Source organism: Phyllostomus hastatus, unplaced genomic scaffold (genome assembly GCF_019186645.2).
Source record: "Phyllostomus hastatus isolate PE091 unplaced genomic scaffold, TTU_PhHast_1.1 phas_scaffold_317, whole genome shotgun sequence".
NCBI classification, from domain to species: Eukaryota; Metazoa; Chordata; class Mammalia; order Chiroptera; family Phyllostomidae; genus Phyllostomus; species Phyllostomus hastatus.
Genome location: NW_025334023.1, coordinates 16,606,372 through 16,620,114, shown reverse-complemented (window position 1 = coordinate 16,620,114; position 13,743 = coordinate 16,606,372). Strand labels below are relative to the sequence as shown.

Below are 13,743 nucleotides of genomic sequence, written 5' to 3'. Positions count from 1 at the left end.
AGAATGGTGACAGAATATAAAAGTGAACAGGCATTGGAAGAGGTAATGTGCCTTATTTATGTATTAAGTGTAGTGAGTATTAGCATACAAACATATGCTTTTATTTTGGGTTATTCTAGAGCTGTTTTTGCTTGTTTTGTTCTGAGTTGTATTCTAGCTCGTCAAATTTGCAAAAGTTATGTACACATATTCTGTACAAGCAAGATATTTGTATATTGCAATGATTTGGAAAATTATTGGGTTGGCTAAAAAGTCTGTATTTTTTTCCATAAAATAAAAGACACATTTTTCATCTTTAGCAATAATTTTATCAGTCTGGATATTTTGAGTATGTAGGCTATCTCCCAAATGGTATAACAATGACTGTTCTCAATTAATGTCTTGATTTAATTGCTACAACTTCAACTGGTCTATCTGACCATGGAGCATTGTCCAGCTACAAACCTCCAGCACGAAACTTCACAAGCCACTTTTGACAGGTTCAATCAGTCATAGCACCTTCTCCATATACTGCACAAATTGTTTTTTGCATTTCAGTTGTTTTTACCTTTCTTGAAACAGTATAGCATAACATGCCAAAAATATTTTGTATTTTTCTCCATCTTCACATGACTACACAAAAATTCACCAATTTTGATGTTTTTTAATGCACACTGATATGATAGCTGTCACAGTACAATCTAACAAAGTTGTTTCAAATGAAGTTCAAGACCACTAAGCACTACTAGAGCCATCTTACAGAGAAAACCAAACAAACTTTTTGGCCAACCCAGTATTAAAATCTATGACAAATCTCACTTTGGTTTATGACATTTATAACATAGGCAAGCAAACATGGTATATATGTTGGCATATCCAAGTTCTTAACAATAAAGAATTTTAGCCTAGCATTCCCTGTAACCAAAACATGTTCTCCACCTACATGTTTTCTCCAGGGAAAAGTACATCAAAGTCTATAAGACTAGGAGAAGATTTCCCAACAAAGCCTGTGTCAGGAAAAAGATGTGAACTACTTGATTCTGACACCAGCTAAACTTCTGACATTACTCTATCAATGACCACTTCATTGAAGAACACTGGCAGCGGGAAGTCACTAAAGAACCCAAATTACTATCTAGTCCATCTACAAAGGGACATGCAGTCTGTCTCTATCCCTGAAATGTCCACCTGTGCCTGTGCCAAACAACTAATGATAGAATTCTTAACCAAAAGAATGTGGATGGAAGTACTTTGTATCCCAAAAAATAAAATGGCTTACCCTATTCTTAGTGTAACGGGCTCTGCCTGAAGCAATTCCAAGTCTCTGAAAATAAGCTTCAAAATCACTTCCAGATCCCAGCTTGTTGATTCTAGATGTAGAATGTAAATAAACACATACATACATGCCCCAACACACAGAGGCATAAATAAATACTATGAAATTAAGTAGATGGGACAATGAATCCTGTCCCAAGAATAGCAAGGGATTTCATGGCACATTTATAGGAATTAGGAAAACGTATACCACCCCCAAGAGACTTTCATGTCATCTGCTGGATATTGGTGTGATAAACCTATAAATCCATAGTGACTGCAACCAGTTTGGCAGTGCCACCAAAAACGGCAGCCTAGGGACTATTCTGTCTCCCATATTTTCTGCATTTGTGGTATTTGTTTAGAGGGAAACAAACAAGATATGGTACCTGCCCTCAGAGAATTATGGTCTAATAAGAAAATTGCCATGAGAAAGTCTATGCTTAAGATTATGAAGAATTTAAATGTGCCTTATTACAAAAATCTAATTAATTTATTTGCATATAATTAAAAAACACTATGTGTGTGTATACACACACACACACACACACACACACACATATATAAAATAATGACATGGAAAATTTTTCATAATATGGTAAGTCAGTAAAACAGAACATAAAATTACATATGCATGAATAACATAACTATATACTTCTAAACTGAGATTTTTTTTGAGATTGAAGCCTTGGATATTTTTAAAATCTACAATGAATTCAGGAGAGCTACTGTTGTGTGAATGGTGTGAACTGAAAAAATTAAATAATACTTAAAATCAAATTGACAGGCAATGACAAAATTTGGTGGTTATTGACAGTGCTCATTAATAACTTCAGAAACAAATAATCCATCATTTGTTTTTTACTTCATCATTATCATTTGAAGTTATATTATTAATGCATTAGTACATATCTGAATAAAATTTTATGCAAGAATGCAGAATAATGCCTAATAATGTGGCAAAATAATTCTGACTAAAATTTTGTAAAACTAGATCTATCTGCTCTATTGTGGGTTAAATGCTGCGGTTGTTCTCCGGATCAGCACGTCAAAGGCTGCACAAAGGGACCCTTTAGGATTATCTCTAGTTGATGAGGCACCTGGGAACTGCATGCCTGGAGAAACACAGGGTAAAGGGGAATTCATAATTTATCCTGTGGTAGAAAATATACAAACAAGTAATTTACCTAGGGAAGTTTTCATTTTCAGATGAAGGGTCCTTTGCCAACCAGCTTTCATAAAGAGATTTACTCTCGAAACCATCATCTGGGCTGGAGATCTGGAAAGATAAACCAAATATTGGCAATTAGAGGCAGAAGCAACTAAATTTATGCCAACGTAAAACCATGTTAGTTAATACCAGTTTCTAATTACATATATGTTGGTGTAGAAAAATATACTTTTCTGCCCTGGCGTGGTTCAGAGGACTGAGTTCCAGCCTGTGAACCAAAGGGTCACACGTTCGATTCCCTGTCAGGGCCCATGCCTGGGTTGCGGGCCAAGTCCCAAATAGGAGGGATGTGAGAGGCAACCACATATTGATCTTTCCTTTTCTTTCTCCTTCCCTTCCCCTCTCTCTAAAAATAAATAAAATTGAAAGAAGGGAGGGAGGAAGGGAAACATGCTTTTATATATAGGAAGAAAAATACCAGACCAAATTTCTGTTGGTTTATGATACCTGCCTACTGGTAATTTTGCCAGATACCACCAAGGGTAAGATTTCCTGCTTATTTTATTAAATTCAAAAATGGACCTAAGGCAGACCCTACTTACACAACTTGGAAAGCACTATATAACCTCTGGTGTGTTGCTTTATACTCTAGTTGTCTCACCTGTGAAAATGGGGAAAGTAGTACTCATCTCAACCTAAACATATCTCCTCTGATATCTGCTCTGGCCTTTCTACAGAGTAGGTTATCCACTCATCATCACATAAGAGGTCTTCGGGTACAGTCCCAGCACTCCACAGAGGCCTCCCTTCCTTGCCAGCATGTTGCAGCTGCAGGGATGTTTTGCTCATTTCCTGCCCAATGACTGGGTTCTACTCTCTACTTGGCTCCTGCCAATTTGCAATAGCTGAGATCCCGCTCCAATTCCTACATTCTGCTTGGATCAAATTCCCTACAAAATTCTCTTCATTTTCTGGAATCATGCCATCTCAGTCTAGCACTAACCAGAACTATGTCCCTTTGTCCTGGACATCCTAGATCAAACTTTTGTGTCTCAGCTATATGCACTGTCATAATTGCTGCCCCTCCTCCACTGTATCAACACCTTGCCCCATTTCTTGCTTGTATCAGGCAGCTGCCCTTCTTTTAGCTCGACCCTCTCTACTACCTCATCCTACCCTCATCTCACCAGCATAATTTGACTATGCCAACATACATTAGGAGCTGATAAAGTTGTAATCATCAGTTTACAGGAGAATAAGAGTCCTTTTTCTACTGAGTTTTGGTATGGCCATACATAGATATCTGGCTTCATACAAAGCTAAGCTTCCTCCTTATTGGCCCTGAATTTTTTATTACCTTTGATCTCACCAGCTGGAGCCAGCTTTGTAAGACCCAAAGCATAAATGCATATCCTAAAGGTTCTGCCAATACAGATTTTTTACAGCTTGCTTTTTAGATAAGATGTTTTTATGGGACATTCCAATGAAAGGATCAAAGACATAAGGTACGCAGTGTTATGAGAAAGTTATGATGGGCATAATGGAGGACTCTCTTAGGAGAACTAGTTTTTAAAGAAACAGCAAAATGGAAAGGGCAAGATTAAGGGAAACTGGGAAACAGCACCTACACAAAGTGATACCTGTACTTCATACTGCCATATAAGTGATACCTACTTGTCAGAAACATTTCTATAATTAAATTTTATAACATGGAACTATTTAAACTAGTACACAGTAAATTAATAGATTATGTAATTTTTAGAGACTCAGTACATTAGAGTTTTCAGAGTACTTTTTATCAACAACAAATATAATATTTCTGTGTGATAAGCATGTCGAATTATTTCCATTTTGCTTTTAGGCCTGTTATGGCTTAACTTATTCACTACACTGATACAGAGCGATTTTTCTAATGAACAAATATGATAATGTACAATCTTGTTAAAACATCATTATTTCTCCATCATTAGATTTCTGAACTCCTTGGCCTATTTGTCATGCCCCACCTTTCCACAAATGCTTTGTGCATGGGTCATACTGAGCTACCTCCAGGTCAGGAAGTATTTTCTTTCATACCTCCACATCTTTTGGGGAATTATGTCCTCTGCTTAGAATGCCTTCTGCCTTACTTTCACATCCTTCCATTCCAGAGCCCAAGCATTAATTACTCTATATGCATCCTCTGATGCTTCCCAAATTCCCCAGCCACCCCAGGATTTTAGGTTCGGTATTCTATAATTGTTCTCCATTGTATATGGTATCTAATATTCCAGTGAACTATAATTCCTCATTTACAGGTCTGTATCATCTCTAGATTACAAAGTATTTGGATTCAGTAACCTTGTCATTTTTCATTATTAATGCTATAATTTATTTTATAAGGCCTGATAACTAGTAACTACTCAATATCTGTTGAAGGAATGGATGAGTAGCCAAGGCAGTCTTTCAACCAAGGCTTTTCCATTCCAGCTCAGTGTTCTTTCTGTTATATCAAAATGCCACTTCCAGATGAAATTATATACCCTATACATTACAACAATGTGCACAATAAGAACTACTATTAGAACAGAGAAACTAGCAGTACTATCTTAATTGTAATGTCATATAAATAGTATATTAGTGATTTTTGTTCTGACTTGTCACCAGTTCAAAAATAAGTAGCACTAATTAACTAGTGCTACTAAGAAAAATGAGTGTTTACTTATCGAGTCATCAGAAAGCATTAAGACAAACCTACTTATATACCTCTTTTGTCAGTTTATACACCAATTGGTAAAGAAGGGGTGTACAGTCAACTCTGAGAGTATAATTGCCTGAAAAATAAATAAAAACATGCATTTTCATATTTTCAAATGAAATTCCAATCTATATTTAATTCTGACTTTATTTTCTAATTATAAATAATATATTATAGACTTAAACCAAAGGCATCACTCCCCATGAATTGAAAATGGTAGAAATAGTTCTTCAAGAGCAAGGGAGGCTGCGGTATGCACTCTGCCCAGAAGGGATGGGTGAACTTTGGCTGCTAAGTCAGCAGCCCCCATAGTAATCGCATAGGTCATTCCTAACACAGTGTCTCTTCGGGGAAGTCTGGCAAAGAAAATGCTAAGGCTGCAACTTTCATTCCTTATTCATTCTGTTAAATGGTATATAGCAAGACACCAGACTAGAGCATGTCAGTGGTTAGTGAGTATGCTCTGACATTTATCTAGACATAATCATAATACACTGAAAGCCTAGGACACAAATATCGCATGTCAGGTTCAACAGAAAGCCTATAGTTTGTGCTGACTTAAAATTTGTTTCAATACAGAAAGCATTTCTGTATGAAAAATTCAGTAAAATACTTCTTTGGAAATAATTTGAACAAATTCTTTTAATCCATCTATAAGAAGAATGTGATTAATACTGGAGTTTTAAATAAGAATCCAAGATAGGCAAATAGTAAATACTCCTTAAAAAACAGGATCAATAGTAGTTTAGCTATGAATCAAATTTACCTTCTATTGATGAATCTGAGTTGATGTAAGCAACGCTTCTCTCCTGAAGTGTTTTTGCATTCTCCTATATTTGAAGCAAAGTTGTTACTTAATTCACAGTATTTATGATTGTGGAAGTATAAACAAAAGAAGCCAATTAATTTAGCATTAAAGTCTGCAACTACTTTATGAATCAAATACCTATGTCTTCAACTGTAATTTCTAGAAAATGCTGATAACTGATTGGCTGACAATAACATTAGTGGAATTAAAACAAGAAAGAAAAACTATTATGATGCTGTACTATTGTTTATAGCAAGACTAGGGAGCCTCAGAGAAAAAAAAATATTTTCACAGTGTAGTGCCTTGATTCCCTGAACCAACATATGAAGGGGCAAGGCTCCCAGATTCTGATTCCCATCCCAGATCTACTGAATAGGAATTGCTGAAAGGTGAGGCTTCTGGCCAAGGTGGAGGTGTAGGCAGATACACTTTGCTTCCTTATACAACCAAAAGGACAACAACCAATTTAAAAACAAAAACTACCGGAACTGCCAGAAAATTGAACTGTATGAAAGTCCAACAACCAAGGACTTGAAGAAGAAATATTCATCCAGATTGGTAGAAAGGGTAGAAATAGGCAGCTGGGGAGGAGAAGATGCACAGCAAGGTGGCAGTTGGCAGATCAGGTGGACATTTGAGTGTGGAAAAACAGGAAGGAAAAACTAGGGAGTGAGACAGGCTACACAACCAAGGGTTCCAGGGTGGGGAAATAAAGCCTCAAAACCTCTAACTGTAAAAACCTGTGGGGGTTGCAACAGTGGGAGAAACTGCCGTTCTCATTGTAGAATCCGTTGGAGTGGCCCATGGGGTCTCAGAACATACATAAGCCCACCTACCCAGGAATCAGCATCAGAAGGGTGCAATTTGCTTGTGAGTAACAGGGGAAGTGACTGAAAGCTAGCGAGAGTACTGAGCAAGTGAGCATTGTTCCCTCTCGGCCCCCTCCCCCACATACAGTGCCACAAACAGTAAAGTGTTTGCCCTGGCAAATACCTAAGGCTCCACCCCTTACAACATAACAGGTGTGCCAAAATAAAAAAAGATGGCCCAAATGAAGAACAGATCAAAACTTCAGAAACAGAACTAAGCAGTGAGGAGATAGCCAACCTACCAGATGTGGAGCTCAAAACACTGATAATCAGGATGCTCACAGAAATGATTGAGTACAGCCACAAAATAAAGGAAGAACTGAAGGCTATACAAAGTGAAGTAAAGATAACATAAAGGGAACCAACAGTGAAGGGAAGGAAACTGGAAAAGTTTCCAAACTGGGAAACATTCCAAATCAAAGATTTGCAATAAAAGCAGATAAACACTGAACTATAACAAAGTGAGGAAACAAGAACTGAAAAAATGAAGAAAGGCTTAGGAACCTCTAAGACAACTTTAAACATTCCATCACCCAAATCATAGGGGTGACAGAAGGAGAAGAGGAAAAGCAAGAAATCAAAAACTTATCTGAAAAAATAATGAAAGAAATCTTCCCCAATCTGGTGACAGAAATAGACATACAAGTCTAGGAAACTCAAAGTCCCAAAGAAGTTGGACCCAAAGAGGAACACACCAAGACACAGCATAATTAAATCACCCAAGCTTAAAGATAAGGAGAGAATCTTAAAAGCAGCAAGAGAAAATGAGACAGTTACCTACAAAGGAGTTCCCATAACACTGTCAGCTGATTTTTCAAAAGAGATCTTGCAGGCAAGAAGGGGCTGGAAAGAAGTATTCCAAGTCATGAAAGGCCAGGATCTACACCTAAGATTACTCTATCGAGCAAAGCTATCATTTAGAATGGAAGGGCAGATAAAGTGCTTCCCAGATAAGGTCAAGTTAAAGGAGTTCATCATCACCAAGCCCTTATTATATGAAATGTTAAAGGTACTTATTTAGAAAAAAGAAGATCAAAACTATGAACATTAAAATGACAACAAACACAACTATCAACAACTGAATCTAAAAAACAGAAACAAATACAAACACAAACTAAGCAAACAACTAGAGTAGGAACAGAATCACAGAAATGGAGATCACATGGCAGATTATCAGTGGGGAGGGAAAGGGGGAGAACAGGGAAAAGGTAAAGGAAATAAGAAGCATAACTTGTAGGTACAAAATAGATAGGAGGATGTTAAAAATATAGGAAATGGAGGAACCAAAGAACTTAAATAAATTCTTATATATGTATGAGCCATGGACATGAACTAAGGGGTGGGGGATCCTGGAGGCAAGGGGGTACAGGGTGGATGGGGATGAAATGGAGAAAAAAATTGGACAACTGTAATAGCATAATTAATTAAATATACTTTTAAAATAAGAAAAATAGCTGTGGCTGTTGTAGGTCAGTGGATTGAGCACCTGCCTGTGAATCAAACGGTTGCTGGTTTGATTCCCAATCAGGGCACATGCCCGAGTTGTGGGCCAGGTCCCCAGTGGGGGCACACTAGAGGCAACTACACATTGATGTTTCTCTCTCTTTCTCCCTCCCTTCCCCTCTCTCTAAAAAAAAATAAAATCTTTTAAAAAATAATAAAAAAAGAGCCCTGGCTGGCGTAGCTCAGTGGATTGAGCACGGGCTGCGGACCAAAGTGTTGCAGGCTCGATTCCCAGTCAGGGCACATGCCTGGGTTGTGGGTAACGGACCCCAGCAGCCGCACATTGATGTTTCTCTCTCTTTTTTCCTCCCTTCACTCTCTAAGAATGAATAAATAAAATCTTAAAAAAAAGATGAAAAAAATCTTTATAAAAAAATAATAAAAGAAAAAAACAATAAAAAGTATAAAGTAGTAAAAAAAAGAATTGCTAAAAGGCCTGGAAATTTTTAATTTGTAATTCTAAAATGTGTCCCTGGCAATCCCTGCATTCATTGAAGTTTTGAGATCCACTGATAGTGGATATCCAAATAAATGTAGCATTTTAAAAGTGAAAAATATAAAACAAAAAAAGAAAAAGAAAAAAGAAAATTAAAACGTGAAAAATAGAAAATTTCATTTTTTAATAAGAAGATATGGAAAAACAGAAAATAAAAGGAGGACAGCAAAGACAGAAAGAAGGAAGGACATTAGGACAAACACGAGACTGACTGACTCCTTTACACACACATGCACAACATAAGTTAGAGAAGGGCAAATGTCACACACAGATGGAAATATGCCAAGAGTGCCCTTTAACTCCGTCTTTCTAGTTTACTGCCTTATTAATAACATGTTACAGGGTCCTTTGCCTATTTTTAAATTGGACTATTTGTCTCCCTGGTGTGGGGTTGTGTGAGTTCTTTATGTATTTTGGAGATCAAACTCTTGCCCAAGGTATCACTGGCAAATATGTTTTCCCATACAGATGTTTCCCTTTTGATTTTTCTGACATTTTCTTTAGCCATGCAGAAGTTTTTTAGTTTGTTGAAGTTCTATTTGTTTATTCTTTCCTTTATGTCCCTTGCTCTAGGGGACATACTTGTAAAAATACTGCTGCATAGAATATCTGAAATTTTCCTGCCTATTTTCTCCTCTAGGACTTTTATGGTGTTGCAACTTATATTTAAGTCTTTTATCCATCTTGAGTTTATTTTTGTGTATGGTGTAAGTTGGTGGTTAAGTTTTATTTTTTTACATGTAGCTGTCCAGGTCACCCAACACCATTTGTTGAAGAGGCTATTTTTACTCCATTTTATGCTTGTGCCCCCTTTGTTGAATATTAATTGCCCATACAGACATGGGTTTATTTCTGATCTCTCCATTCTGTTCCATTGATCTATGCTTCTGTTCAAAAGAACCTATGAACCCCAATGTTCATAGCAAGGTTATTTACAATAACCAAGTGCTGGAAGCAACCTAAGTGCCCATCAGCAAATGAGTGGATAAAAAAACTGTGGTACATTTACATGATGGAATACTATGGAACAGAAAGAAAGAAGGAAATCCTACCCTTCATGACAGCATGGATGGAACTAGAGTATTTTGCTAAGTGGAATAAGCCAGGTGCTGAAAGACAAATACCATAAGATCTTACCTGTAAGTGGAACCTAATCAACAAAACAAACAAGCAAGCAAAATAGAATCAGAGACATGGAAATAAAGAACAAACTGACAGTAACCAGTAACCAGAGGGGAGGTGGGAGAGGATAATAGGGGTAAAGAGGGAAGGATTGTCAAGGAACATGTATAAAGGACCCATGGACAAGGACAACCGGGGGTGAGGAGGATTGAATGTAGGAGGTGGGGGTCGTAGGGCAAAGGGAGAGTAATGGGGAGAAAATGGGGACAACTATAATTAAACAACAGTAATAAAGAACATGTTACAATAAAGAAATATTTAAAGCTATGAGAGGTTACGCTACAAATGAGGACTGCCACTTCTCTGCTCTTGCCCACGCAGGCCAGATGATAATTGTCTCTGTTATAGAAAAATATTAAGTCAAAGTTTCCATTGTAAAAGATTTACATTAGAAATAAGGAATATTCCTTAAATATTTAATGAGAGTATGCTGTCAAATATGATGAAAAATCTGGTAGAAAACTAGAAAGTCATGAAATTGTATTTTAAACCACATGTATTTAATGTAAAGCATATTATTTTATATCTTAGATTTTTATCTTTATTTTAAGCTGCAAAAGTTATAGAAACAGAGACATGTATTCATATATACATGTATTCACATTAAATTACATTATTTCTAAAAGTAAATGAACTTAATGAAATTTCATTCATCTAGTCTACTTCCAAAATGCATGGTTATAATACCAATGTAACAATAGAACTTTGCAATGTAAATAGAATCAAAAGGATAAGTGATTGCACTGGCCAGAGTGGCTCAATTGGTTGGATATCATCCAGAAAAATGAAAGGTTGATGGTTCAATTCTCCGTCAGGGCACATGCCTGGGTTGCAGGTTTGGTCCCTGGTCAGAGCATGTACAGAAGGCAACCTGTCGCTGTTTCTCTTTCACATTGCTGTTTCTCTCCCTGTCTTTCACCCTCCCTTTCCCACTGTCTAAAAATTAAAAAAAAAAGAAGATAAGTGATTGACAGGCAACTGTGTGTATGATTTTACTTACCCCCACACTGGTTTGATTCCTATTATTTTAAAGTAAGAGAAAATGAGCCAGGAGGAAAGCATTTTAAGAACCACAGCCAATGTCAAGAAATGTATGACATCTTTGAAACTCCTTTATAAAATCTGGACTTATGAAAGCAATATATGCTTACATAGGATGGTGGTGGGAGAATAAGTGTTTATATAGTGCATCTCCCTTTATAAGAATTATGAGCTTACCTTGTGCATTTAAGAATTTAAGGGTTACTTGACAGAGAGGCTAAGGGAAAAAGATGAAAGAAGGTGGCTTGGGAGAGACACTTAAGGATAAAGCATTAAGAGGTAGTCACAAATGAAAGTCAATAATATCTGAAGAAAAAACAAATCTCAGAAATTCTAAAGGCAATCAACTAAAGTAATTCTATTTACAAAATTAACATATATTCAATAATCAGGCACTTTTGTGAGTTGTAAAATACAGGGTCTGGTAAAAATAATGCCACTGAGTGTGGCTGGTAGGGTGTGTGAATGTCTTGCATGAGGTGGGTGGACAGCAATTTGAACATTTGACCTAAAATGGCATATAGGGCCCTGGCTGGTGTAACTCAGTGGATTGAGTGTGGGCTGCAAACCAAAGGGTTGCTGATTTGATTCCCAGTCAGGGCACATGCCTGGGTTGTGGGCCAGGTCCCCAGTAAGGGAGTCATCAGAGGCAACCACACATTGATGTTTCCCTCCCTCTCTTTCTCCTTTCCTTCCTCTCTCTCTAAAAATAAATAAATAAAATTATTTTAAAAAATAAAATAAAATGTCATATGGTGTGCATGAGTACATACTGTCATGTTACAGAATTACATGGTTATGATTTTATAACAAAAGATTTTTATGTAATAAAAAGGGATGTTATTTTTACCAGACTCCATATATGTATGGTTGCAATTTTATGTAAAATTCATAAATATGAAATTGTAATGAAAGACATTTTAATAGACCATCTTATGTTTTCATAGATAGAAGAATTTCAAGGAAACTAAAAACTTGAAAATGAACTCCAAGGATATGTACAAGTTTTCAGGTAAGTCAGGTCAATTGTCAAAAACAGCCTTGGCTATCTTCTGAATGTACAGATTTTAAGAAGTTACTCTGTTTTGCCAAACTAATGTGAAAGTAAAGGCAAACTCAAGTTCTTAAATTCTCAAGTCTTTATTAAAACCATATTAAGTAATGGAATATATTTGTGAACATCCTGAGATACACATATTTGTTCCCGGTTGACCAAGAAACTAATTTTCTTTGTCTTACTTACCTCAGCCCATTCTGTGGAACCTAGAAGTCCAAATTCTTCTGCATCCCAGCTGGCAAAAATGATAGTTCTTCTAGGTCTCCAGCCTGTAATCATTGTTAACATACATAGTAAGGTACACCTGCCTAAAAATAAAGGAAAATTAGTGAGTCCGTTTTTGTCATCACCCACTGAGGAAACATTATTTACCTCGACTCATCAGTTTTCCAAAACTCTGAGCAATTTCTTGTAAAACAGCGGTCCCTGTGGTTGGGTCAATGCCTCCAAACACCCAGGAATCCCGATGGCCTCCCAGGATAACATACCTGTCTGGAAGAGAAGGCATTCAAAAGAGCTACAACTTGGAGTGTATTAGAAATATTGTAACTTAGGTTTTCTTAAAGTAAACTTCCTCTTGCTCAAGTTCCCTCCATAGGAAAAAAAAATTAACACTATAAGGTAGTCTCCTTTTAGAGTAGTACTTTTTTCCAAATTTAGTTGTTTTATGTCACCATAAAAATCAACTGTTGAGTAAAATTATCTTATTCTTTTAATGTTTGTAAAAACAAAAGTGTTTTAAAAATTCTATGGCTCACCAGGTTCCACAGATCCTCGGATAGTTCCGATTACATTGTAAATCCTTGTAATTTTATTGGTGTTATAAACATGCATTTTAACTTTCCTAGAATTTCAAAGGGAATAAATTACTTCACATAGAGCATTATGTCTAACAGCTTTCTTTATACATTTAATTATGAAAAATCTCAAGAGCACAAAAAACTCTAACATAGTTTAATAGATTCTTATGTATACACCACCTAAATTATTGTTAATATCGTTGAAACATTTGCAAGTTGCAGACATCATGATATTTTACTTCTAAACACTTAGGCATGCAATTGAAGTAAAAAAAATTAAAAATTGTTATATTTTAGAGTGGGGAAAAAAGGTACAGGGAATAAGAAGCATAATTGTCAGGCACAAAATAGACAGGTGGAGGTTAAGAATAGTATAGGAAACGGAGAAGCCGAAGAACTTGTATGTACAACCCATGTACATGAACTAAAGGGGGGCAGGGGAATGCTGGAGGGAGGGGAAGTACAGGGTGGAGAGGGATAAAGAGGAGGAAAAAAGTGGGACAACTGTAATAGCATAACCAATAAAATACACTTAAAAATAAAAAATAAAAAAGTTTTATCTTCTCTGATATCTTCACTTATCAGTGTTACATTGTCCTTTCTCTCCGCCTTTCAGGAGAATCATGCTACATTGTTTCACAGCTCTGTTCAAGCTGATCTCTCTAGCTGGCACTTCCTGCCTGCCTCCATCCAGTGGAATATTTATCTTTTCTGTAAAATTAAGCTTAATAAACAGGCAGGCTGCTATTACTCCTCCTCTACAACAGTGCCATAATGTGTTAATAA

At 36.5% G+C, this 13,743-nt stretch overlaps 1 protein-coding gene across 3 annotated transcripts in view; it reads right to left on the bottom strand.

The window, feature by feature from the left end:
* Positions 1 to 13,743, bottom strand: part of NAALAD2 (N-acetylated alpha-linked acidic dipeptidase 2) — a 59,719-nt gene that overhangs the window by 20,763 nt on the left and 25,213 nt on the right. For 2 of the 3 annotated variants that reach the window (XM_045818068.1, XM_045818070.1), the window contains 7 exons: positions 12,916 to 13,001; positions 12,530 to 12,649; positions 12,344 to 12,426; positions 5,968 to 6,031; positions 5,210 to 5,277; positions 2,481 to 2,572; positions 1,259 to 1,349 (listed from right to left, as the gene is read on the bottom strand). In XM_045818068.1, coding sequence (XP_045674024.1) covers positions 1,259 to 1,349; positions 2,481 to 2,572; positions 5,210 to 5,277; positions 5,968 to 6,031; positions 12,344 to 12,426; positions 12,530 to 12,649; positions 12,916 to 13,001 — 604 coding nt within the window. The remainder of the gene's footprint in view (positions 1 to 1,258; positions 1,350 to 2,480; positions 2,573 to 5,209; positions 5,278 to 5,967; positions 6,032 to 12,343; positions 12,427 to 12,529; positions 12,650 to 12,915; positions 13,002 to 13,743) is intronic. The other variant, XM_045818069.1, reaches the window with a different exon arrangement.